This window comes from Phocoena phocoena, chromosome 1 (genome assembly GCF_963924675.1).
Source record: "Phocoena phocoena chromosome 1, mPhoPho1.1, whole genome shotgun sequence".
NCBI classification, from domain to species: Eukaryota; Metazoa; Chordata; class Mammalia; order Artiodactyla; family Phocoenidae; genus Phocoena; species Phocoena phocoena.
In genome coordinates this window covers 89,341,008-89,368,653 of record NC_089219.1, presented here as the reverse complement: position 1 = coordinate 89,368,653, position 27,646 = coordinate 89,341,008, and the positions used below count along the sequence as shown (strand labels likewise).

Below are 27,646 nucleotides of genomic sequence, written 5' to 3'. Positions count from 1 at the left end.
AATACTTCCCAACTCATTGTATAAGCATTACCCTGATACCAAAATCAGACAAAAGACACCACAAGAAAAGAAACTACAGACAAGTATTTTTTGTAAATACACACACAAGAATCTTCAACAAAATACTAGCAAATTAAATTCAGCAATATATAAAAGAGTATACACCACAACCAAGTGGGATTTATCCCAACAATGCAAGGTTGGTTAACTAAATGAAAATCAATCAATATACTACATCATATCAATGGAATGAAGGACAAAACCCACATAATCATCTTAATAGATGCAGAAAAGCATTTCACAAAATCCAACACTTTTATGATGAAAACACTCAACAAACTTGCTATAGAGGGAACTTCCTGGACTGATAAATGGCATCTACGAAAACCCCACAGCTAACATCAGCATCACTAGTGGCCAAAGACTGAATGCTTTCCCCTAAGATCAGGTACAAGATAAAAACGTCCCCTTACCACTTCTATTTAACATTGTACTAGAGGGTGTAACAAGGGCAATTAGGCAGGAACTGAAATGAAAGGCACCCAGACTGGAAGGGAAGGAGTAAAACTATCTCTATTTGCAAATGGCATGATCTTGTATATACAAAATCTTAAAGACTCTACTAAAAAACTATTAGAACTAATAAATGAGTCTGGCAAGGTTGCAGGATACAAGATCAACATACAAAAATGAATTATATTCCTATATAATGTGATGCACAAAAATGAAATTTTAAAAATTTCCATTTATAATAGCATCAAAAAGAATAAAATAATTGGGAATAAATTTAACAAAAAAAAGTATAAAAGCTATACTCTGGAAACTATAAAATATTGTTGGAAAAAAATTAAAGACCTAAATAAATAGAAAGACGTCCATGTTTATGGATCAGAAGACAATACTGTTAAGATGGCAATACTTCCTCAATTGATCTACAGATTCAACTCACTCTCCATCAAAATCCCAGCTGACCCCTTTGGAGAAATTGACAAGCTGATCTTAAAACTCATATGGAAAAGCAAGAGATATAGAATAGCCAAAACAATATTGAAAAAGAAAAGCAAAGTTGGAGGACTCACACTCCCTAATTTCAAAACTTATTATAAAGCTACAGAAATCAAAACAATGTGGCACTGGAATAAGAATAAACGTATAGATCAGTAGAATGGAATTTAGAGTTCAGAAATAAACCCTCACACATTTATGGTCAACTGTTTGTTGACAAGGATGCCAAAATAGTTCAATGGTGGAAAGAATAGTGTTTGCAACACTGACACAACTGGATATCCACATGCAGGAAATGATTTTTGACCCTTACTTCATATTATACACAAGGATTAACCTAAAATGGATCAAAGACCTAAACATAAACGCTAACGTATTCACAACCTTGGATTGGGCAATGGTTTCTTATGTATGATATCAAAAGCACAAGCAAAAGAAAAAAAGTAACAGACTGGACATCATTGAAATTTTAAAACTTCCATGCTTCAAAGGACATATAAACAAAGTGAAATGACAGTACACAAGTGGGAGGAAATATCTGCCAATCATATATCTGACAAGGGGCTTGTATCCAGAATATATGAATAATTCTTAAAAATCTTCAAAAAGAGAAATTATCCAATTTTTTAAATGAACAAAGGATCTGAATAGACATTTCTCCAAGGAAACATACAAATGCCCAATCAGCACTAGAAAAGTTACTCAGCATAATTAACTACAATGCAGGGAAATGCAAATCAAAACAATGAGAAACAACTTCACATGCACTATGATGACTACAATAAAAAAGCCCAATAATCCCAAGTGTTGGTGGAGAAACTGGAACCCTCACACACTGCTGGAATAGTATTTGGTAATAAAAATAAATGAAATACTGATACATGTAGAACATGGATAACCCTTGAAACCATTACGCTAACTGAAATAAACTGTCACAAAAGATCACATGCAAATGATTCCATTTATATGAAATGTTAAGAATAGGCAAATATATAAAGATAGAAAATAGATTAGTGATTGCCTAGAATTGGGGCAGATCAGGAGATGAGAGAATTGGAGGATGATGGCTAGGGGTACAAGGTTTCCTTTTGCAGTAATGAAAGTGTTCCAATATGGACTGTTGTGATGGTTTTACAACTCTGTGAATACTATACTAAAAGCCATTCAATAGTAGACAATAAATGGAAGAATTTTAAGGTATATGAATTGTATCTCAATAAAGCTGTTTTAAAAAACCATATCTGACAGTCTAAGGCAGGGTGAGCAATCTATGGCCCACAAGCCAAACCTGGACCACCATTCATTTTTGTAAATAAAGTTTTACTGAAACACAGTTACGCTCATCTGCTTATACACTGTCTATGGCTGCTTCTGTGCTGTAACAGTAGAATGGAGAAACTGTAACAGAGATCTTATGACCCTTAAAGCCTAAAATATTTATTATCTGCTGTCAACAGAAAAGGTTTGCTAACCTCCGGTATAAAGCCAAAATAGGAACACTGTATTGTAGGGTTTACATAAACGTGAAGTGTATGACAATAATAGCACGCAGGGACTTCGCTGGTGGCACAGTGGTTGGGAGTCCACCTGCCAATGCAGGGGACATGGGTTTGATCCCTGGTCCAGGAGGATCCCACATGCCGCAGAGCAACTAAGCCCGTGCACCACAACTACTGAAGCCCACACACCTAGAGCCCGTGTTCTGCAATGGGAGAAGCCACTGCAATAAGAAGCCCACGCACAGCAACGAAGACCCAAGACAGCCAAAAAAAAAAAAAAAAAAATTAATAATAATAATAGCATACAGGATAGAAGGAAATGGAAGTGTATTATTATAAAGTTCTTACAAGATACATGAAGCAACATATTATTTGTGATGTTAAAGATTTGTATTATACATGCTTTAAAAAAAAGCTACTGGGGGGGGTGGGGCAGGAAATCCTATTGGGCAGAGGATCCTGTACCAACACAAAGCAGATGTTTTGCTCTGACCAAAGAAGGAGCAGGAAACTCACTCTCACCCAAGACCATCTACATAAATGTGACAGACTTTAGCTGTCACCAAAGGAAGGAAAAAATGTCAAAAACAAACAAACAAACAAAAGAAAAACAAACCAAAAAACATACCCTTGAGGCCCAGACTCACAGGGCCTGCCTAAGACTGAGGCTTGGTCAAGTTAATGAATGCCCCTCTGCCCTCACCACAAACCTTACACTGAGTAACAATCAACAGCAGTCTATAGCTCGGCAGGGGGAGGGTGCATTGAGCATGAAGAGAGAACTTCTGTGACACATGCATATGAAGAATACTGGAAACAAAAGGCCTAATCGCCTGTCGGAAGATGCATGCCTATTCCTAGTCATAAATACTACTACCTCAATATCTACTGATCTCTACTCACAATGTCAAGGCTTTGATCAAAAATTTCAAGAAACACAAAAAATAGCAAGCAAAATAACTCGTTGTGAAGAGATAAAGCAGTCTACAGAACCAGACCAAGATGCTGGCCCAGATACTGGAACTATCAGAACTATAATTAATACATTAAAGGATCTATGGAAAAGGTGGGGAAAAATGCATGAATCAATGCGAAATTTCAGCAGAGAAATGGGAAGTACAAAAAAAAAAAAAAGATTAAATGGAAATGCTAGAAACAAAAAACAAGGCATCAGAGATGAAGAATTCTTCCACTTGGCTTATCAGCAGACTGGACAGAGCTGAGGAAAGAAATCAGGAAACTTTAGGCTAGGTCAACTTCTGAAAGCAAGCATATTGGCAGCTCAATCTTTAAAAAGCAAGAAGCATCAGAATGGTTAAGAGCACTACTTCTGAAGTCAGAGTATCTGGGTTCAAACCCCAGCTCTACCATTTATTAATTCTGTGACTGTGAAGTTGTTTAACTACTTTGGACCTCAATTTCTTAGCCATCATTTAAACAGGTGACAGTAAAAAATGTCATAAACGTTATAACTGAATTAATATACGTGAAACACTTATCACAGTGCTTGTCACATTAAAGCCACATCGATATTCCCATTATTACTATTATTATTAATATGAATACCTTATAATATCTAGTATTCCCAGTATGATCTATAGCTCTCAATATTTGGTTATATGCTACAGCTTTCTTCAATTGTAAGTGCTACAAACTAAAAGTCAAAAACATTCTTCATAGAAGTTGAAAAAGCAGTTTTTACATTTCCTTATAATTTAGGATAATTATAAAATTAGAAACAAGTAAAGCACTTTACTCACCCACACAGAAAGGAACAAAAATTTATAAATTTCTCAAAAATCATTATAAAGTATTTTGAAAATGTCTTAAGTTTTATCATGAACCTTGTATATTTTATTCAACTATATATAGATTCATAAGATAGTTTAAGTATCGTCTATACTTATCTGATACCCAACTCAAAGCAGAATAAGAAATAGTGAATAAATGAAAAGGCTGAGTGAGAAAATCAAAACCTGAGAACAAGGTAAGGTTCTTGCTATCCAAGCAATCCTCTCAGATTTAGTTATTTTAAGATTTTCCTTGGATAGTTAGATCACCGTAAAACTACACACTTGGCCCTTAATAGCTTTTTAACACTGAAAATAATAATTTAATTATATTTTGAGGTATGAAAGACCCGAAGAATATCTCTGTAAGGTGTTATAAAACCAATAAAAACATTGTTTAGGATTTTTTCTATGCTCTGATAAAGGACTGATATGGTAAGCTATTTTTAAAATTTGGTTTCAGAAAACTCTGTCTCGGGCTTCCTTGGTGGCACAGTGGTTGAGAGTCCGCCTGCCGATGCAGGGGACATGGGTTCGTGCCCCGGTCCAGGAAGATCCCACATGCCATGGCAGCGGCTGGGCCCGTGAGCCATGGCTGCTGAGCCTGTGCGTCCGGAGCCTGTGCTCCACAATGGGAGAGGCCACAGCAGTGAGAGGCCCACGTATCGCAAAAAAAAAAAAAAAAAAAAAAAAGAAAACTCTGTCTCTATTCTGATAAAATATTGTTGTGGTGTTGCAGTAAAACCTGACAATGAGAATCTTTACCCACCCTGCCTTGATTTCATGAGATTTTATAACCGAATTTAAAAGTCAATTTCAGCAACGACATTAGGCTACATATTTAATAGGTTTATTTTTTTCTCTGTGTATGTGGTTTTTAAAGTTTTTATTTCTTAATTGGAGGGTTTTATTATATATATGACTTTTATTCTAAATAACTGTAAATTAGTTGTAGAAGAAGGCAAGTTTTCATGCTAAATAAATATAAATTTTAAAAGTTACTGATTTATTGATCTACATATATTAGTGCAAGAAAAGGGTAAACTTCTACTGTATACTACAGCAATCAAGTTCCCTTTTAAAGAGGCTTAGATATAGCATGGCAATTTTAATACTCATCAAAATGAGATTTTGATTTCATTTAAACTTTAAGTAAATTTAATTGTCATTAAAGTGTTATTTTATTTTTAGCATAACATAAAACATGATTCTACCTGAAATAATACTTCCTCTTCTGAGGTGGTAGAACATCATGTTCTCTTAAAGCGCTGTGATATGAGATCTTTTCACCTAAACCTGATATCATGATTGGAAAATTACTTAGTTACAACTATGTAGGCAAACTCATGTGAAAAAAGTCTACTTCTAGTTCTCTGCTCACTTATTATATGTCAAAATAGTGTTCATGAGGAATGTCAATTTTGCTGCTCATCTTCAATATCAGTAAATGTTTCTGATTGTGAATTATCACTTAAATTACATGGCACAAAATTCCTTAGAAAATAAAGGTAGCATAGAGAATATTTAAGGTTATATGAGTTACACATCAAATGTGACTTGATTAAAAAAATTAGTTGCTAAAAGCAGCCTCCTCATTTTAGGCTCCTATCTTTAAACACTAAATACTAAAATGTATTTTTAAACATTTTTTTTAAGTGACCACTTTCTAAGGACATTTTTATAAAGAAAACTTCTTAGGATATAAAAAAGAAACCTGATCACTGAAGCAAAATATAATAAATGTGAACAGAACATTTGGCAAAAGAAACTTATGAAATGGATTTTATTTAAGGTCTATGAAGGAAAAAACAAAGAAAGGGAGAAAGAACCTATAAATTAAGAGGTATGAGACATATCAACCAAATACCATTGATCTTGTTTAAATTCTGATTTGTAAAACCAACTTTAAAAAGAATTTATTTAATAAGGGACATGTGAACACTCACTGGACATTTGATATTAATAAATTATTAATTTTTATAGGTCACAATGACATCAGATTATGTTAAAAAGGGGGGCTCTTATGTTTTAGACTCAACTGAAGTAGTTATGGAAGAAAATATACTATATCTGGTATCTGCATTAAAACAATTCAATGGTGACAAGTGTAACAGATGAAACAAAATAGGCCACATGTTAATAAACATTAAAGCTGGGTGATGGATACATGAAGTCCACTAAACTCTCTACTTTTATATACATTTTCCACAATAAAAAAATTTTTAAAGGTCTACTGGTAACTAGGCTAACAGAATATTTACAGTGGTTGTTAGACATTAATTCAAAATCAAAGAAAGGGAATCATCAACTTGGGTTCCATGAGATAGAAAGGGGAAAAGAAACTATCAACTATTGATTAATTAGCAAGAATTAGAAAATCCTTAGAATCCTGATATTTGTATAAGTTGTTAAACTAATGAGAGTTACAATGAAAAACCCACAACTCCACTACATTCCATATAACCCTTTACTCTAAAGAAAAATTCTCAGCACAATGGAATCGAAATCTACATTTTTAAAGTAGAAAAAAAAACTATAGAAAAGCAAAAGTCATAACCATAACCTGGTAAGTAATGTCTTTTGGGAAGAGAAGGGAAAAGTTGATAAAAGTCTAAGACATTGAAAATTTTTAATGCTATAGAAAAATACGTAACTAATGGAAGCCTTTTTCTTAACCAAGGAAGTACTTTACAAACATATGCTATGACATACTTTATAAGAAGTAGGACCAAATGAGTGACTGGTATGGCCTAAAACATTTCTTTAACACATAATTACTTCGCTAATACAAAGACATTTGCCTTTAGAGTTAAATGAGTTTCCTCTATATCTAAGGGGGAAAATGGTTGTAACAGCTTTGGTAGAAAGTATCACTGAAATTAAGAATTTTAAGACAGTGAAGTAAAAATAAAATAGAAGAGCATAAAAACAAAGAAAGCAAACTATATTAAGATACTTGGGAAAGAATCACCGTATAGTAGAAAATACTTGGATAACAGGTACTTCTAGGCTCTTCTGCTACTCTGGAAAGTAAAAAACTCCCTAGGCCTCCTATACTTTTCCACCTGTAGAAGAGGTCAGACCGGCTTATTTCTCTTTCTAGTCCCACTTCATGAGCCTACATATTCCCTTTCTTCATTAGTGAAAAATCCTTGACTTTCAGCAGAATACCTGGTTGACTGGAGCAAATATGGCATTTGCAACTGGACATGAACATGTCACAAAGGTTGAGCCACTGAAATATCAGTGAAAACTGTTATGTGTTAGCGTCCAGATAAATCTCCTTAAAAGACACTTTACATACTTTTTCATTCTGGACATTCTGCTGCTAGGGATGGCTGGAACTCTAATAGCCACTTTGGAAATAAAGTTTTATCTTGTTTAGGCAATCACTAATTTGGGGTTTTTCTAAAACTTGAGAAAGAACTTAATCCTAGATGGTACAAAACACATTGTTTACATATACCATTCTATCATGAGATTAGTTACTCAACGATAAATAAGTAAATGAAAATAAATGCTAGAAGGAAAAGAACCCTAGAAGGGAAGATCACATATGGTATTCCCACCATTTTCCTACTAAGAATAGGAAGGGTTTAATGTCCCCCTCACCCTGCCCCAAATGGGGTAGTTAGCATGGTTAGTTTAGGGAGATTAATTCCATATATTCATTATTCCTTCAATATTTCATTCTGTAAACATGTATTAAGCATACTATGCACCAAGTACTAAGGTGCCTGACAGAAGAGATCCCATTTTAATAAAGTTTACATTCTAGTAGAAAGGTAAAAGGCACTGGATATTTAATGAGGGAAAATATACAAAGAGCTTAGCTATTCTCCACTGATGACACATTTTCACCAACAAAAATATAAACCAAGTATAATTAAGCTCTTATTTAAAATGAAGGTGTTGAATAAGAACCAAAACTATTTAACATTTGTTGCAACTAGATCAAATGTTTCTAAGAACCTTTATTCATGAAGAGAAAGAATGTTTCATCTTTTAATTCCATAATGGAAAAAAACCCTTGACATTTCATAACATCTTGAAACTTAACTTTTACATAATGCAAAAGAACACAGAAATGACTATGACAAAAACAAAAAACAAGTTTTGGTAACAAATTTACTCAAGGAACTTAAAATCTAATTGAACCTTCAGGAACAGAGATAATCTAGTCATATAAAGAAATCGTTGATCAGTCAACAAAGGGGCTCAAAATTTGTTGTGTCTAAATAAGACAAAAAGCCAGATTATGAAAAGGCCCAAGCAATTTCCAAGTCTGCCAAGGCTTCAACGGGAACACATTTGTTCCCCCAATTAGCTGATAAAAATTAATACTGGGGGAAAAATGACTGTGGATGTGGAGGTTAACATAAAAATGTATACCTGCTAATTAATCTAGGCATGACAGACAGTGGTTCAGAGCTAGACTGCAAATCTGTAAGATATAACACAAAGGGAGTAAACTGGAGGAGAAAAGGCCTAAAATTAAAAGAACAAGCTACCTGAGGGCAGAACAAGTCATGCATCACTGATGTTTTCCTTATGTACTGATGAATAGATTAATGGCTTAGAAAACAATGGTTTTAGTAATTTCCTCAAGGGATCTCTACAGATCAAAAGAATTACTTTCCATAAAGAGATGGTTTAGGCACTTCAAATATGAATCCCTTGAACAAGACATTTCACATAGTAATTTATGCAATGGAAAGCCATAGTGAAATATAATGTATTGTAATATAAAGTAATTGTAGCAAAACTGTATGTAGGCAAACCAAAATACAGCCAGCACATATACCACAATATGGCATAATTTAGGAAAAAGAAAATATAAAATATAATATAAATATCGCATATTTATAATAAAGTATGATTATTTCAATACAAGTTAAGACAATAGAGTGCTTTTAACATGTATATTAACATGTAATATATTGAAGGGTGTTAATATTACAGGACACATATATCGGATTCCCAGAGGATTAAAAATGGTTATGACATATATTGACATTTTATTATGTTTCAGTATGCCTTTTACACTTAAGTGGTGACTAAACCAATAACTGTCATAATCTGCTGAGTATTTTTGATAAAACTGAATTTAATTTAAATTTGAATTTAAAACTGAATTTAATTTAAATTTGAATTTAAAAGTCCACGTTTTCATATGAAAGTATACATGTCACAAAAACTGGTGGTATCACCTAATGTCATTGTTCAATCTCAATAGAGATAAAAATCAAGAACAGCAATTCTCTCTGAAAATGGACCTTAAAGGACAGAGACTAAGTCTATTTAATTAATAGTAAATAAAGCATAGATGGTATATGTTCTTATTTTGGGGTCCAAGACCTATCTCAAGAAACCCAAGAAAAAACTTAAGTTTTATATAAAATTTTGAAGTGTTGGCTATTATGAGATTCTCAAATGAGTATGATATTTAAAGAGAAATCAGTACACCTACAAGTGAGATGATCTTATCGTTGCTGAACAATTTTATAAGACCTTAAGTTATTCAACAGCAAACACCTGGATAACAGTACTGCATCTTCACAGTTACACTGGATAGACCTCTTTCCATTGCAGTTAAAAACAAAAACAAAAACAACCAAAGGTGACACCAAAAACCATCAACTCAAGAGATGTAAGGCTTTTAGAAAACTATATGGGATCTTCTACCACAGTCAAGACCAAAGGAAAATCATGATACAGTTTCAGCATAAAATTAAAAGAGAATGAAAACATGTTTCTTTGGATATCCCCTTTATAAACCTCTTCCTGGTTTCAAGACCTAATAACAAACTAAGTAGAACATCTCAGATATTCCCTCTCGGAATTTTATGGGTGAATCCCAAATGCCACTCCCCCACAGAGTGGCAGGAAACGCGTTTCTCCCAATTCCAAGAAAGTGGACAAAACTAAGGTGTGTAAGGACAAAAGACTCTCTCCATCTGTCAAAATGAGGAGGGGACTTGTCACTCCGGTTTGACGGAGTGGGGGGAAGTGGGAAAAGGAAGAGGGGACCTAAATCTTAACTGCTGCACGTGATGGCCTCGGCTCTTGAGAAATGTAACCGTGCCAGATTGGTGTGGATATGAGAAAGCAACTCAGCAGCAGAGGTAGTGGCAAGGGCAAGAGCTGAACCTCCTGGTGAGGAGCTACGTGGCATTAAGCAAACAGTGCTTCGTCTCCCCCACCCGCTGCTTCCGCCCCAACCCTTTTCCCCTTTGGTTACCAGTTGCTCCAGATGCCGTACAGTAGTTCAACAAAAGCGAAAGAGAGGTTCAGGCACAGGAAGAAAAACAGGTTCCGAGACGTCTTGTCCGACAGGATAGACCTAAGCATGACACAAGTAGGGAATAGCCGGGAAAGTCAGAGGAGTGCCGGACCAGGAGGTTGGGTTCCCCTTTCAGGACCCTCCCAGTCCACCCGTTCCTGTCCTCACACGAACGAGGGTGTCCCTGACGCTCCCTCCCTGGACCTCGGGCCATCCTTAAGTCTGGGCCTTTTCCCCTTCTGCCGGACACCCCATTCCCGCAAATACGGCACCCCGCACCTAAACCAGCCTGAGATCTTGCCGAACAGATTGAACTTAGGTGGTTTGTATTCATCGTCCTTGATGGACAGGGGCAACATCTTCTCTGCCCGGCGAAGGGCCGGGTCTACTCCCCTCTAGTAGTGGCTCCGTGGGTGATGGTAGTGACAGTGGTGACGCCTCAGATGGGAATCTGGGAATCCCGCTTGCCCCGGGCCGCGCGCGGCTTCGAGACAGACAGACTCAGACACACACCGGAGAACCCGCCGACTTCCGGCCCAAGCCGCGCAACGCGTCCTGGGACGGGAAAGAGGGAAGGCGGGGCCGAGGGAGGGGCGTGCGCGGTGGGGCGGGGCTTACGACGAGGGTCGCGTTGCGCGAGTTTTGCTGGGGGCAAGAAGAGTTGGCAACTATTAAGTGGTCTAAAGGGCCGACTTGGAGTGGAGTCCCGCCACCTGGACTCAGGAAGAAAATCCTGAGATGGCCACCCACAGACTGGGCTGGCTGGGAGGTTGTGAGCCCACTCACGCCCACTCCGACTGCCTACCATTCTTGTTCCCGGATGCGCTGGCGTCCAGCGCCTGCCCTTTCGCCATTGCCCCTATTAGCATTAAATCCTGGTGCATTAGAGAGCAGTGCTTAAGAATCCAGGCGGCGACATATTCTCTCGCAGCCAGTCCGCAGGAAGCGCAAAGAATGGTTTTGCTGGATGGACTCCATGGGCGCCCAAATCCTAGTAATCCACCCCGTCCCGCCCCCGAAAACAGTGCCTGACCTTTCTGTACTGCCACGCAGGAGGCAATCAATAAATGTCTTCCGAAAGAATGTTAAAGGTATTTAAAAGAGTCTTTTAAAAGGAGATCCTACGAGACCGTGTTGAAATTGAGGTTTGGTTAAGGCATTGCGTCCCAGACAATCTCAATCCGTTCATAACCCAAAACTCGAGTTCCTACACGTCCCCTTCACTTCCAGGTCATCCCAGAGGCCGCCGCCGTGGCTCTAATTCTCGTGAGAACCCCATAACCAGTTTCAGGGAAGTGCAGGGAAAACTGACTCGTTGGTGGGACGTGAGGGCTTGCGGAGCGCCAAAGGCGAGCCCTGCAGGCCAGTGCTGGGCGCCCACGGTGGTTGGAACTCCTCTTCCAACGCCTCTCTGGGAAATTGTTTGGGTAAGGTCAGGTGGTCCGTCACCTGAATGATTAAAAGTTGTTACCCTGGGGGGGAGAAATGGGGCAAAGGAGGACTGGCTTTTGGAGGTGGGCTAGAAACTACAAAACCGAGATTCTTGGGAACGGCTTTTTAGTCTAACAGGAAGTGGAGCGTCACCGAAAGGGAGGGGCGGCCACCCAGGACTGCCCTCTGCTTCAGGCTCTCTCTTTGTGGGCAGCGTTTCATCCAGGTTATCAATCCAGCGAGTAATGCCGGTTGAATGCACGCTGCTGGGTTTGGGAAAAAAATGAAAAATGAGCAAGCGAGACCCCCCTTTCGTTTCATCGTAACCAAGCTGGAAGCAAATAAATCGGCTAGGTCCCACTGCAGTCTTCTGCACTCGAGGTAAGGAAATAGGAAAATGCTCTCGTGTTAAAAATCTTTTTGCAGTGAGAATATATGTGTTTTGCACTCCTTCTTGGAACTTTGTGAGTGTGTGGGGTACTGATTCTGTGGTTTTATTTTTGAAAATAAAATTTACTTATTCTACCATTTTTTTTTTAAATGTTCGTGTTAATTAAACTGCTGTGTAAAAGCAGCTAGATTTCAGAAATTAAGTTCTGGAAAGAGTATTTTGTCTTTGTCTTTCTTGGCGTATATTTCATTATTTTAATTTGAACATAGAAATATTTTCAATTCGTAACATTTACTTATATTTTTAGGAAGCTTTTATATTAGCCATAGACTGAGTTTTACTGTACTGCACTGCTGGGGAAACGTTAAGTGGGTACAAACTAGGTTGAAGATAAATATTTCCACAGCGATTGAGTGTTTCTCCAACGCTGCTTTATTTCAGTATGATGTAACTGGGAGTGGGGGTGGGGCGTGCATATATGGAAATAACTAAATTTCAGCAACTGGTTTCCAGCGTTCTCTTAACTCATCCAGGTCAGCTGCCATCTGAGCCTGTGTTTTTGTATTCTGCCTTTGAAAATAAATTCTACATTTTGCCCTATATTGCTGCAGATGAGAAATTGTTCACCTGGGTTATGGAGAAATCTGCAATACCCTTTTTCAAATAGTTTTGAAATAAGTTGGAGAAATTGAAGTTTAATTTCAGTTACAGTGGTCCTGGAACTCCTAAATTCCCCACTGCTCACTCCCCAGAATATAAGATAGCTATTCCAGTGAGGGCCTTCTTTCAAAAAGTGGCAATGCCACTTCACATCTTTCATTCCTAGACGACATAATTACCAACTTCAATACTAAATATTTTATTAGAAATATAAATTGGACACTAAATCAGGAAAAGTGCTATGAGTGGAAAATGTTTGACATGCCTCACGTGATTTGTCATCTTGAAATAATGTTTGTCCCATATATGTTAACCAGTATATGTTGTCATATCAAAATTAAAGTTAGTTTCATTCATTCAACAATCATTTAATGAGTGTCTACTATGTGCTAAGCTCTGTGCTGGGCACGGGGTGGGGGAAGGGAGGTAGGTTAAAAAGCCTGATAAAGTTCTTTCCCTGGAGGAATTTTATGGACCGAAGAAGCGGGATGTGAGGAGAGGGCAAATCAGTTCAGGATTTTAGAACTAAATGATATTTAAGATGCGCACAAGAGGTGCTTTTGGTGTAGCGAGGAGGAACAACTGTCACCTGATGAGCCCAGATACATGCTAAGCCATCCCTTTACCCCTTCAGTAACTTGAATCATGAAAGAATATAAGTTTGGAAAATCAAAAATGATTCTTCAGGTCTATTCAGGTGGTCATTACAGATGCAGTATCTTGCTGGTCTCCAATCAGTTCTGAATTCCTTCATATGTTATGGATTTATAAGATCATAAAATAGGTAGATATATTAATGAACATTTTAAACCAATAAATGGATTTCTACCCTGAACTTTTAAATATTTGTTTAGATCATCTACTAATTAATTGCATTAGGTTAACTGTGCAGACTATATGGGGGAAAAAATCCCTAACTTCTTAGACATGTGATTAAGGACTGTGAGAAATGAAAGCCAAGAAGATTAAGGGGCAGAAGCTCACCTCCAGCCAAGGTTCCAGCTCCTTTTGGGCAAGAGTAAGGAATAGGAAGGATGCCATCTGTCATTCCTCAGTAATCAACGCTGACATTTACCTGCAACCCTATTTTAGACCCTGAGTTTTTTTAGTACTTCAAATTGAATGCCTTATGAACCTTTAGTGAAAAAAGTAGTTTTGATGGTAGATAAAACTACAGATACTTAAAAATCTAGAAATTGAATACAAGTGCAGGTTGCTAATGCATTCAGAGGTCTTGCTCCATGGCATGTATGTTCTGGTTTCAAAAGTGTAAACACATTAGATCATCAGCATGATGTGAGTTTATTCTGCTTCTGGATACCTAAGAGAAAGATGAAAACAAAAAATATAGCAATGTTAGCACCAACCTGACAGGTAGCACCTACCTAATTGCCTAAATGTAGTTTTTAGAACACAGTATAGCAAATTTTAATTTCTAAAAATAATTCAAAGCCTATGGACGATAGCATTAAAAAGCATTTTTTTAAAATTTCCTGGTGATTGACAAAAACATCACAGAAAATTCTTTGATTTCCCTTAATAGTGCCAAGAGAGCCTGTTCCTATCAATTACTGAAGCCATAAGGAAAATTTTTTTTAAAAATTAAAACTTTACCATAATGAGGTAAGTACCAGTATTTTTTTTTTGCTTTTTAAAAATTGTGGTAAAATACACATAATATTTGCCATCTTAACCATTTTTAAGTGTACAGCTCAATAGTGTTAAGTGTATTGACATTGTTGAGCAGCCAATCTCAAGAACTTTTTCAGCCTGCAAAACTGAAATTCTATAACCATTAAACAACAACTCTCCATTTCTCTGTTCCCCGGGCCCCTGGCAACCACCATTCTACTTTCTGTTTCTATAAATTTGACTACTCTATATTCCTCATGTAAGTGAAATCATAGAGTATTTGTCCTTTTGTGCTGGCTTATTTCACTGAGCATGATGTCCTGAAGGTTCATCCATGTTGTAGCATGTGTCAGAATTTCCTTCCTTTTAAAGCCTGAATAATATTCCATTGTATGTCTATACCACGTTTTGTTTATCCATTCATCTGTCAATGGACATTTGGGTTGCTTCCATTTTTTGACTATTGTGAATAATGCTGCTATGGACGTAAGTGAAATACCAGTATTTTTATCTGAGAAGAATTGTTTCCTATAGAGGTTTTTTGTTTCCTTGGAAATAAGAGTTTTTACTTGAGCCAGGGTCTGTTAGAAAATACTGTATTGCCTGTTTTAGATCTTATCCATTGAAATAGTATTCCAGGTTATAGTATAAAGTCAATACCTACAAAGTTGAAATATTCTTGTAGACTAGAACAAAGCTGAAAACAGAGACTACTTGAAAGACACTAAAAATATAATGTAGGTCAAGTGTGAGAGTCGGGAATTTGTTTGGACCCACCACTCTTTCTGTGGCTCAGGAAACATCATTTAATATTCTCAGTCTCAGCTAGCCCATCTACAAAATGGGGTGGATATATTTTAATTCCCGTGTCTCTGAAGGTTTGAAACATTACTGATTTGAGTTGTTAGGTAACATAAAGAGGGAAGAGGTCTGACAACTTCCATTACTATTGCTAAGCTCTGTGAGGGCAGGAATTGATGGCCTTGCTCATTACCATCCCTAGTGCCTGACAGTGCTGGGCTCGTGCATGGTAAGCACCTAGGAATGTTTATGGACTGACATAACTACTATGGATATTCTGACCTTCCTCTAATAAAGTTAGGAAGCTCATATGAATTAAGATTACGTCTTTGTTAGGTTTAATATCTAAAGCTATTTACAAATCATAGTTCATGTGTATGAAATCTGTTTCTCTTAGAGAAATGATTTTGCAGTGTGAGTTTATTGCTGAAAACCAGTGTTGTATAAAAGGGAGAGGGTTCCATAGAATATTCCAGGTTTCTGTTGCCCAACAATCTTGCCTCCCCTGCATCTTCCTGTGACTAAAACAGAGAGAAGTTCAAGTGAAAAGCTTCAGTGTCCTGGAATGGTAAAAGTAATGTATTTGCAGATGTACTTGGCTTCTTTTTGACCCATTTCTGGAACTGATTTTGCATGGCACTGTACTGAGCTAAAAATGTTTTTCTATTTCTAGGCTTTCTTCTTAGGATGCATTGACTCCTTGGATTGTTATAATTCGTGGATGTTCCTCTTAAGAATAAGGCCATTCCTTCTCCTGCCCTGATATATGTCCATAAGTTTGGTCATCTCCAAACACCACCATCATCATTATCACACAATTAATTGTCAATTCCTGGAGAAAGATGCAAGACGAGAAGGAACTTTCATCTAGCATAATTCAGACCTGTGCACTTTGAGGGTAGAGAAGGCCTCACTGCCTCAGTAACAAATAGCTGGATTGAAGGACGCAGTGCTTTAAGAAGCCTTTATACATAATATTTATGTTATTTCCTCTTAAATCAATGATGAGAAAGCAAATCTAATTAATTGGTAGTAGCTGCCTGTAGAAGTATTGAGAAGCAATTTGATGCTTTGTACAGGATGCTTAGGAGGGAAAAACAAAACGCCAGGACTGACAGGCAGCCTTTGCTACTGATAACAGGGTGAGATTAGGGAGGGAGGTGGAGACACAGGTACTTAGTGTCTGCTGTCTGTTTTAAATGTTGTCTTCGGTGTTTATTTGAATCTGATTTACCTGTAAGGGAATGGCTCATTCAATCTTGCTGCCAGGAGAAGAACTTGCTCTAATTTAATGCGACCAGTGCAGAAATTCTTTCCTTAACAGCTTGAAGTGAGAAATGACCTGTTGCAGCAACTTCTGGTTTTCAAATGTGATACTGTAGGAAATTCAGCTATTTATCAATATGTTTTAGCACCTCTGTTTCAGAACTATAGACTCAACATGCAGTCTATAGTCCTAAGCTTTCTAAATGACAGGACGTAGATTGGCTACTGATGATCATGTATATGTTGTTAAAGTGATTTTCTGTTGACAGTATATTTGCATCTGCATCAGTTCAGGCAAATTCCTTATGCCTGGACCTTGGGTTCTTTATCTATGAAACAAGGAAGCTGGCTTAGGAGGGCTCTGAGGTCTCTTTCAGTTTTCTGAGTTTATGATGTGTTTGTATCATAAGGCATATAGATACTGGGGCAGTTTTGGAGACATTGCTTTATCCTTCATTGAGCGTAATACATAGCAGTAGGGATTTCAGGGGCCACTTGGCTAGCAGTGTTCGTGTTCAAGGTAAAATATATGTAGAGCAGGGCTTCTCCACCTTGGCATCACTGGCATGTTAAGCCTGGATAATTCCTTGCTGTGGAGCCTGTCCTGTCCATTGTAGGATGTTTAGCAGCAGCACTGCCATCTGCCCACCAGAGAGCAATAGCATCTCCTAGCCCCAGTCACAACAATCAAAAATGTCTCCCGACTTTGCCCCATATTCCCTAGAGAGCAAAATTGTCCCTGGTTGAAAACCGCTGGTCTAGGAGATGCTATGTAACCATATCAAAATAACTAAAAGGATGTGCTCTCTACTCATGAGGAACTAAATAAGTTAACATATGTGCAAAAAATATCATCTGGGGATCTTTGATTTTGCAGGTGATTAGGAGAAAAAGAAGGATTTTTGTTTTGCTGACATTTACTGTGTTTATCAAAGTCACATTTAGTTTACTATAGTCATAGATGGAAGAAGGGCAGAAAGGGGATAGACTAAGAACTGTCAGATCCTTTTTGGAATGAGGCAGGGTGCCAGGAAATATATATATCAATAGATATAATTTTAAATTAAATAATTTTAATTCTTGGTTCTTTCTAAGTAAGACATAGGTTATCCGAATGTATTCATTTTCATATCCCCCCATTCAAAACTCAAAGCTGTGATTTAGGTGATAGATACTTCTCTGGACAAAGGACAGAAGAAAGCTATAAACTGAAATCCAGATAGCTATGAAGTCATCACCACTCTCCATACTGTTCTAAGGCTGTTTCCAGTAGGCCTACAATAAAGTTCCAGACTTCAGCTATTCTCAAAGTACAGAGATGCCACTTGCACTGCAGTCTATAAAGTTTTTGTTCTTGCTTTTCTATGTAGACTACAAATGTAACATAATTTTATCAGGCGATATCATTTAATAAATACTACATGAAATATTTACATTGTCTTTCCAAAGATATAAATTATATCTCTCAAAACATTTTTGATACAAGTAAAATAGGGGATTAGAAGCTATCTGAAAGAGGAAATTTCTGTGACAGATAAAGTGGGGTAACTCCCACTTTAAAGTATAGATAAAAGTGAAACAGTCATTCACGATTATCTTTGACAATGTATATTTATAGTAGGCTATAGAGATGAATCTTCATTACTTTTTCTCCACTAAAACTGCCAGGTAGCTATTAATGTCTGTTTTAGAGACTAGAGACACTGCTATGTAAGTTTTATAGTATGTTACTCCTACTCAGCTGAAGAAAATGAACATAAAGATCTTAATCAGGGTATACTTTAATGCAGTTGTCAGGATTGTTAACTCTGAGTGCTTATAACCAGCCATTTTTATGTAGAACTGAAAATATGTTTTATGAGACCTGCTTTTGAGTCAGTATTAGAAGGATTATCAAGGCCTTTGAACCAAGATTATTAATTCATAATGGTTTCTCTTTGGTTTACCACATTAACAGTATATGTTGTTTTAGTAAAAGAGTGTATACAGTGAAAAGATTTGTGCTCTCAAACCTTAAATCACCATCCTTGAAAAGTAATCATGGTAAAGCTGAAGTTACTTCAAAAATAATTCATTTTGTTCGTATCTTAGAGTGAAGCTATGATAAAAGGAGAAACACAAAATTTCTTAACAGAACAGGCTGCAGAGAAAGTCCAGGAGACAATATCCTTGAAAGCTCTCCAAAAAGATTACTGCAAGGGAACATTTCTTTTCAAATCTGGACTTTTGAAAAGTGAGAGTTGCTGAATGACAATGACCATTCCCTTGTCCTTATGAATAAGTTCTTCCTTTGCTTGCACAGGCCTCAGCGCATTATCACATCATGGGGTGTGTTCCCCTATAAGCCTTGCAATTCTCCAGTCCCCACTTCTGTGAACTTTAAAGAGAGGTGTTAAAGGCATGGTCTATATGGCCTCTCTATGTCCTTGCTGACCTGTATAGAGAAAAACTGTTGCTACAGTTACAAAACACGCCTCACAACTTGAAACAAGATCAGGGGAATGTGACTGTCACTTTAACTCCACCACTGCCAAGTTTCCTCGATGAAAAACGGAAGACTGATCGGACATCATTTGGATAGCCAAGTGAGATTTCGTTTGGAACCTAATCTGTTAAGACAGGAAGATTTAGACTAGTCTTAGGATTGTCTGTAGAATGGTGGCCTAGCTGCAGATGCCCAACTGAAACCACAAGGTGCAAAATCAAGAGCTTACATACAGACACAGTGCACTTTTTCATGAAGGAAACCAAAATAAACCAGTGTTATACAAGGAAGAACAGTGACAGTGGCTTGTACAGTTAGCACACCACAGGTGTGAGTTAGCAGTGAGAAGTCTTTTCCAACTTAATATTATTTATCTGTAATAAGGAATAGATAAGGGTATCTGTTTATTGTATAGCCTGAGAGGAAAAATTGTATTAAAAGTAGTAAGAGTGGATAGACCATGGGTCAATTAAAGTCATCAAGAATAATAATATCTCATTCTTTCTGGTTCTGAGAGATCTATTTTTTTTTCTTAAAGATATGTTTTATATGTCTCGAAACTCCTGGTTGATTTTTGTTTTCAGTCTTTTTATAAGTAAATTTCTTGAAGCTTTCTTTTTCCTCATTTCAGGCTTTTGTACTTGAGTAGAGTAGTAGAATAGATCTAGGAAAAGTGCTGAGATGTATTTGAAGGCTCAGCTGCCAGCATAGAAAATGAGGCCATCCCTCAAAAGCTTGTGGAGGCTTGTGGAGGCTTGTGGAGGAGTAAGTAAAGTAAGTAAATCAAAAGCAGAAAGAGCAGAAGAATCAAACAACAGCAGCAATTGAAAGCCAACTGTGCTCCAAAACGAGGCAGTAGGGGTGATAATGAAACTGTATTGGAAGCCAAGAAATCAGAGTTCTGGGTATCTGTAAAACAGTATGAGATTTAACCTTTCCTTACATTTGTGACTGAGTTTTGATCAGACAAAAAATTTTGACCAATAAATCTCCAGGCCACATCCCTTGGTTTTTGTTCGCCTACTCTTCTGTAGCCATCTCAGGCGGATCCTGTAGGTATAGTGAGGAATACGAGAGTCCAGAGCTGATGACAATACCTGGTGATCCTCATGTTCTGTGACAGAGGTTGCTTTGGAAGCTCAAGAGCCCTACCTCAGCACATCCCACATTTGAAACTGGCAGTACACTCCCCAGCCCATGATGATGAAAAAGCCTGGGCTCTGGCAGGAGTTTTTTTCCTGGATAAAAATCCTAGATCCATTACTTCAGTTGTTTAGTAACCTTGAGAAAGTTATTTAACCTCTGTAAGCATCCAAATACTATTAAATGGGAATAATAGTAAAATGTAAACAGGATTCTGTTGCTCCCCTGATCAAAACCCTCCAATGGCTTCCCATCTCACTTAGAATAAAATCCATACTCCTTACTCAGGCCAACAAGATCCCCCATAATCTGACCCTTGCTTGTCATGTCATTCTGATTTATTCTCTTCATTACCATCATGCTGAATTAGCTTTGAGTTTATTTACTTTGTTACCTGTTTAGCCCTACTATTTCCTCTGCTACTAACAGCAGAGACTTTGTCTATCTTATTCATTGCTATACTCACAGAATCTAAAACAGTGCATGGTACAGTAAGTGCTCAGTGGTTATTTGTTTAATTTACTGAGTAAGCACGTACTATGACACGCAAAGCACATAGTACAGAGCCTAGAATGTAATAAACCCACTATAATTGTTTGCTTCTGCTGCTATTACTATTATTTCATATATTAGGGTTCTGCATATGATTTCACTTGGAAAAAAGTTTGCTACCAAAATGTAAGTTTAAAGTTAGTGTACTGAAATATACATATATCAGAACATCAAGTTGTACACCTTACATATATACAACTTTTGTGTGTCAACAATATCTCAATAAAGCTGCTTAAGGAATTAGTATACTACCAAGAAAAATATAATCCCATCTGAAAAAAATAATCTCAGTTCCAAATGTTTAGTAGTGAAATGAGGGCAAATTTTAAAATGCACTGCTTAATTCTTCCTGTTCGGTGTGTAGATAACCCTTTGTCTGCAGCTGCAAAGTGAGCAGGCCCAGAAGGAAAGGTTTATTCACTGTACTTTTCATCTAAGGCCAAATCACCTTATCAAAGAGGCAGGGTAAACTGAACTTGAGTCAGCTAAAAGATGATTAACCTCTCTCCTCAAAAAAGCAAAAACAAAAACATGGTAACTAGTAAGAATGCTAAGATTCTGCATTTTATTTCCATTTCTACTCCAGGTGTTGCCACATCTGCAAACTCCCTGGAAGAGTGATGGGGATTCGAGTACTTCGTTTCTCTTTGGTGGTAATCCTTGTGTTACTGCTGGTAGCTGGGGCTTTGACCGCTTTACTTCCTAATATCAAAGAAGATAAGATGCTCACTTTGCGTAGGGAAATAAAATCCCAGGGCAAGTCCACCCAGGATTCCTTTACTCTCATAATGCAGACGTACAACAGAACAGATCTCTTGTTGAGACTTTTAAATCATTATCAGGCAGTACCATATCTGCACAAAGTGATTGTGGTGTGGAACAATGTTGGGGAGAAGGGACCAGATGAGTTATGGAACTCTCTAGGGCCTCACCCTGTCCCTGTGATCTTCAAAGTACAGACAACAAACAGGATGAGAAATCGACTCCAGGTCTTTCCTGAACTAGAAACCAATGGTGAGTTGCAGCTGGGTTCTTAGTCTGGCAGGGCTGCAGCTAACCAGAGCTGGGGGTGGGTGCGTGGCTTTTGGGCCTTCTACTTGTCTTAATTGGAGAAAATAGGGAAATTTAATCATAAGAGAGCATTTTGAAAAACTTAAGGGGCAGTTTCCAAGATGTCAAGAAGCAGTCTCCTGGGGAAGAAATCGCATATATCTTGCAACAGTGACAAAGAGGTTAATATTGTGAAAGAAGATATGCTATGATTACATATTACTGCATCACAGAAGTTAGTAAAATGCCATTTAACTTATGCTTAATGTATTTTTTGCTGCCTCCTTTTCCTCCCACTCAGCAGTTACTGAGATTGTAATTTGCTTAAAAGAACCTTGGTTTTATTTATTTATAGGTTCATTAGTTTCTAGGATAATGGATGATAAATACATGATAATTTCCCCCTCAGGAAATTATAAAAATCAAATACAGTTCAAGTAAAAACTTTTTCTGCTAGACAAATCTCTCCAAGAATACATTTTTTATTTACTGAATTTCATTCAGAAAATACTTCATTTGAATGACTTATAAAAACACCACTGTATCTTATAACTTTTTTTTCATTTCCAAACTGTTTGATTTAAATTTTTTTCCTTTCATTTCAGCGGTGTTAATGGTAGATGATGACATGCTAATTAGCACCCAAGACCTTGTTTTTGCTTTCTCCGTGTGGCAGGTAATGTTGCTACATCCTTTATGAAATCACCAGTATAAAGTCTGATCTAGTGTTTAACCAGAGCAGCATGGTTTAATGTGAGAGTCACCCAAACCAGCGTGGACAGTATTTATCTAAAAGATAGATGAATTTGTCATAATCAGATTTCCTGAGCTCAGTTAAGCTAATCTGAAAGTTACAGTATCTTTTATCTGTATTTGATTTATATTTGGTATATTGGAAAGAAGAGCTAGAACTGACTTCCAAAGAACAATGAGGAAACGATCTGGTATATGATAGAGCAAAGACTAAAATCCAGAGGCACTTTCGCCTGTATCTCAAATGAGAAGTGTATTTCTGTATTAATATTGCACAGAACTTCCTTTGAAAGAAACAATTTATACATCCATAAAATTTAAGTCTGATTCTGAGACCATTGTTTAAAAATTAATAATACTGATAATAATTCTGCATGGACCATTGTGGTGGCAGTTTCCCCCACCCCCACCCCCTTAAATTCCAAGCTGGGGTAAACAGGCATAAATTACCTGGTATCTATAAAAACTCCTTTTTCCTACTGAATATGTGTTAATAGTAGACAGCTTTTACAAGTTGCACTACAAGTACCTGAAACCAGAACTGCATACAAATACTTTGAAGCCCTGTCCAATAATTAAACACTGTGCTACCCAATAAATGGTCTAATTTGCACTATAGTAACTCTCCTTAATTAGCGACTTGGGATGTAAGAACATTAGGTATTAATGGTAAGTGGTCACAGTACTCTGCAGATATCATCATTCTCAAAACTTCAGTTTTCAGCTTCACGCCTAGTGTACTGATCAACAGATTTTTTCCATATCAACAGTTTTTCCAGCCCTATAAATAAAAGCTTCCTAGGCGAAAAGTTCTAATGTAATACTCCAGCTGTGAGATTTCTATTTCAGGTAAAAAATCAATTTCCTGAAAATATCAGGGTGGGGGGAAATATGAGAACTGCGGTTAATTAGAACAATCCAAGTAAACCATAATTAAAGATGGATAAATATGACTTTAGGTTTTATTCATAAAACCATCAAGAACAGTTTCAATCCATTGCGCAAGATAATTTGACTCCTAAAGTTCTGTCCCATCAGTGCCCTGCATAGTGTAGTGATTTGGGGCCTAGAGAGAAGCAAGATTAGAGCAGACAGGTATCTGTGTCTTTGCACTCACCCATCACCTCCACTTGCAGTGCTTTACCTTTTCCACCTCCATTCATCCGTGAAATCTCTTTCATCACATAGATTAAGTGGCACATCTTCTCTGAAGGCTCCCAGCCTTTACACCCAACCCTTGACATTCCCCTTTGCTTCCCAGCAGCACAATTGTCATCCTGTCCTCGATGCCCCCCTGAGAATTGCACAGCTGCATTTACAGCTTTTTCACAGTGTGGTAGTTCCTGGTTCACATATCTGTATCATACCCTCTCTAGACTATGCGTTCTTTGAAACGGGATTTAACCCACCCTGACTTGTGTGCGTGGGTCCCTAGTTTAGTGTCTGTTCTGTAAATGAATGAAACTCAACTTATTTGTGAGATTGAACTAAACCTTTTAATTCTATAAGTTCATGCTTCTTTTCCATGATTCTCTGCTTTTCTTTGCTGATTTTTGTTTTATTTTTAGTCACTCTCATCCTACTATTATTGTTTTAATACTATCCTTCAAAGATCCTGACACATCTCATATATCTATATATATGTCTATATCTATCTATCTATCCATCTATCTATCTATCTATATATCTTTGAGCAACATGGATTTGAACTGTACAGGTACATTTATACTCAGATTTTTTCAATAAATACAAACCACAGTACTACATGATCGGTGGTTGGCTGAATCTAGAGATGCAGATCTGTGGATATGGAGGGCTGACTGTAAAGTTATAGACGAGTTTTCTACTACGCTCGGGGGGTCAGTGCCCCTAACCCCTGCATTGTTTAAGGCTCAACTGTATATGTGTGTGTTGTGTATATATGTGTGTGTATATATATTTTTTTCTTATGTTTTTAAAAAAGGGACACCCAAGCTGAAAAGAGATAAAAATAAACATCGTTTAAAATCAATGGTGACTTTCAAAAACATTGAAATCAACATGGAAAAACAATAAAATGATACATGTAAATCCATAATTTTATATATGCCTAAGAGATTGAAGCAGTTTTTCAAAATAATCACATTATATCTTCTTATCTCCTGTAATAAATATCATTCATACAGTCAACTTCTCTTATAGCAAACTGAAAAACCAGACTCTTTGGTAACTCGAATTTATTAATATTGGATAATGTGTAAATTAGGAGAATATTTGTGAGGTTAGAAATTTTGTTAGAGATTTGGTTATGATGAATTGACCTTTAAACTTATCAGTACATAGATTTATGAATTTGTCTGGAGTTAAAGGAAATTGAGATGTAGAAGCCAGGAATAAAATAACACTGACAAATCAGTTTAATTCTTTCTGTAGTAAATCATTGCCTTTCACCATGTCAGCTTTAAAGAAATGCCACACTTAATTGTTCTTTTTCCATCTTTTCAGCAATTTCCTGATCAAATTGTAGGATTTGTTCCAAGAAAGCATGTGTCTACTTCCTCTGGTGTCTACAGTTACGGAGGTTTTGAACTGCAAGCACCGGGGTTTGGAAATGGTGACCATTACTCTCTGGTGCTGATTGGAGCCTCATTCTTCCATAGCAAATACCTTGAACTCTTTCAGAGGCAACCTGCAGCTGTCCATGCTCTGTTAGATGAAACGCAAAACTGTGATGATATTGCCATGAATTTTATCATTGCCAAGCACACTGGGAAGACTTCGGGGGTATTTGTGAAAGCTGTAAACATAGACAATTTAGAAAAAGAAACCAATGGTGGCTATTCTGGAATGTGGCATCGAGCTGAGCACTTTCTGCAGAGGTCTTATTGTATAAATAAGCTTGTTAACATCTATGACAGCATGCCCTTAAAATACTCCAACATTATGATTTCTCAGTTTGGTTTTCCATATGCCAACCACAAAAGTAAAATGTGAAAGTAAAACAAACAAAAACAAACCTCAAAACTGCTTGGTATTTGAGTAGCTTCTTCATGCTATGGTCAGTTTATTTATTTATTTATTTTTAAGCACATCATGAACTTTTTTCTACTCCAGAAGTCTCTACAAGGGGGAAAAAGTGCTTAGGGCTTCTAGCATATAAAATTTACAGGCACTTCAAAACCCAAGAAGCTGGTATTACCCAGATAGGTCTTCCTGTGAGAAGTTTTCATCCGCAGATATGATTCCTTGGTCAACAATTTTATTGTTTACATCCTGAGACCGTTCTACAATTTAAAAAAATTTTTTTAATTGAAGTATAGTTGATTTACAGTGTTGTGATAATGTTCTACAATTTTTTTGACTCCTGGCACTTGCCTTAAGGACCTTTAGCAAGCTGTTTCCAGGATCAGAAACTCAGGACAAGTATTTCTTAGCTTTTTCATTAAAGGATGATTATTTTCATTTGAAGCCTAAAATGCCTCTTCAACAAAAGCCTGTAGTATAGGGAAAAGCCATGTGAGGAGAGAATAGTCTCAATCCCATATAAAAACGAGTGGAAATTTTGTGACTATCAGTACTTCCCTTGTGGTCCTTCCAACCAGCCCTTTCCAGGACTAACTTATCCCAGCATGATTTTGGTGTAACCATCAGTGCTTTTATTTCTGTGGATATCTGTTGTGACTGGGAGGGTTAATTTTAGTAGCTAAAGGATGTCTAGTTGTTCACTTGATTTTTGTGAACATTTACTGCATGGATCACAAGTGCAGCCTCTGTTTCTTACATGCAACTTATATGCAGTGAGGAGTAAATGTGTTACTAGATTCAGGTCGTGCATTTTGTCACTGAATCTGACTTTGAGATTGCACATTAATTCTTAGATTTTACATAAAGTATGTATTGTTTAAGAAACATGTATAAAATAACTCTTTTGAAAGAATGTTTAAGTAGGAACTGGCAGAAATTACAACCCTTACTATCAAATGATCTTTATTGTTATAAAAGCGTAGGTTATCTCCTGGATACTAAAACGTGTGTATTACGCACTAAGTCAATCTCTTGCATTCAGAACTTCTTCCCTCCACACAGCAAAAGATCCAGAGATCATTTCAATTACATAGATACAGGAAAAAATAAGAGACCTGAGTCATAGTAGAGGAATTCCACAGGGAGTCTGCATCAGCTGATTGTTAAGTTGCCCACTTCCTGTTATGTGAATTAGTATCTGTTCCACACGGTGTCTGTGTTTGTTCCTCGTTCACTATTGGTGGAAAGGAATACTCAGGCCTCTTTCTGCCACCTTCTCCTCTTCCTATGCCCCCTCCTTCTCCCAGTATGCCGTTATATTCTCAAAATTGCAAAGCTATGAAAATAATCATGGTTAATGTTCCAACAATGAGGTCTCTGTGCAATTAGCTCAGTGTATATTGTTCCTTTACGTGGGCATGTGTATGTATCTTAATGCCATCAGAGAAAGCCAATAGAACTCGCAGCCTCACTAAAAATTTATAGTGTTAATTATCTGCTTTGTCCAACCTTGGTAGTGACATTTTGCCTCTTGAGATTGGCAGATAAATAAAATAAACTTTTACCATCCAGATGTTCTATGTTAATTAAGCAGACTCATGCTTTCGTGGTCGGTATTTACACAGATTTTCAAATACTCTCATATTTTGTTCCAAGATTAGAGGTATTAACTACATTGCCCATGGGAAAATTTTCCAGTGGGAAAATATTCTCAGGTTTTATTTCTCATCTTGCATTCTTAAACTTATCTTCAGCATCACTTCATATTTTTCAGACCTTATAGAGCATAATTGAAAGCAAAGTGAAGTTCAGTCTGTGTTACAAAAACTCTTGCATTGATTGAGGCTAGACATATACTAAAACTTTTTCCCTGCACCCTCTTATTCTTGCTCCAAATGATCT

The 27,646-nt window shown here is 37.1% G+C and overlaps 2 protein-coding genes across 2 annotated transcripts in view; one reads left to right on the top strand and one right to left on the bottom strand.

Annotated features, from left to right (window-relative positions):
- Positions 1-11,111, bottom strand: part of SLC30A7 (solute carrier family 30 member 7) — a 76,316-nt gene extending 65,205 nt beyond the window's left edge. Inside the window, exons 1-2 of the mRNA XM_065873730.1 lie at positions 10,857-11,111; positions 10,536-10,637 (exon numbers count right to left, since the gene is read on the bottom strand). Coding sequence (XP_065729802.1) covers positions 10,536-10,637; positions 10,857-10,936 — 182 coding nt within the window. The 5' untranslated portion in view covers positions 10,937-11,111. The remainder of the gene's footprint in view (positions 1-10,535; positions 10,638-10,856) is intronic.
- A 716-nt stretch (positions 11,112-11,827) lies between these two features.
- On the top strand, positions 11,828-27,315 carry EXTL2 (exostosin like glycosyltransferase 2). Its single transcript, XM_065881313.1, has 5 exons — positions 11,828-12,389; positions 14,603-14,682; positions 21,525-21,952; positions 22,594-22,664; positions 25,226-27,315. Exons 2-5 carry the CDS (start codon positions 14,678-14,680, stop codon positions 25,712-25,714), a joined length of 993 nt encoding a protein of 330 aa, XP_065737385.1. The 5' UTR covers positions 11,828-12,389; positions 14,603-14,677; the 3' UTR covers positions 25,715-27,315.
- The last annotated feature ends 331 nt before the right edge of the window (positions 27,316-27,646 follow it).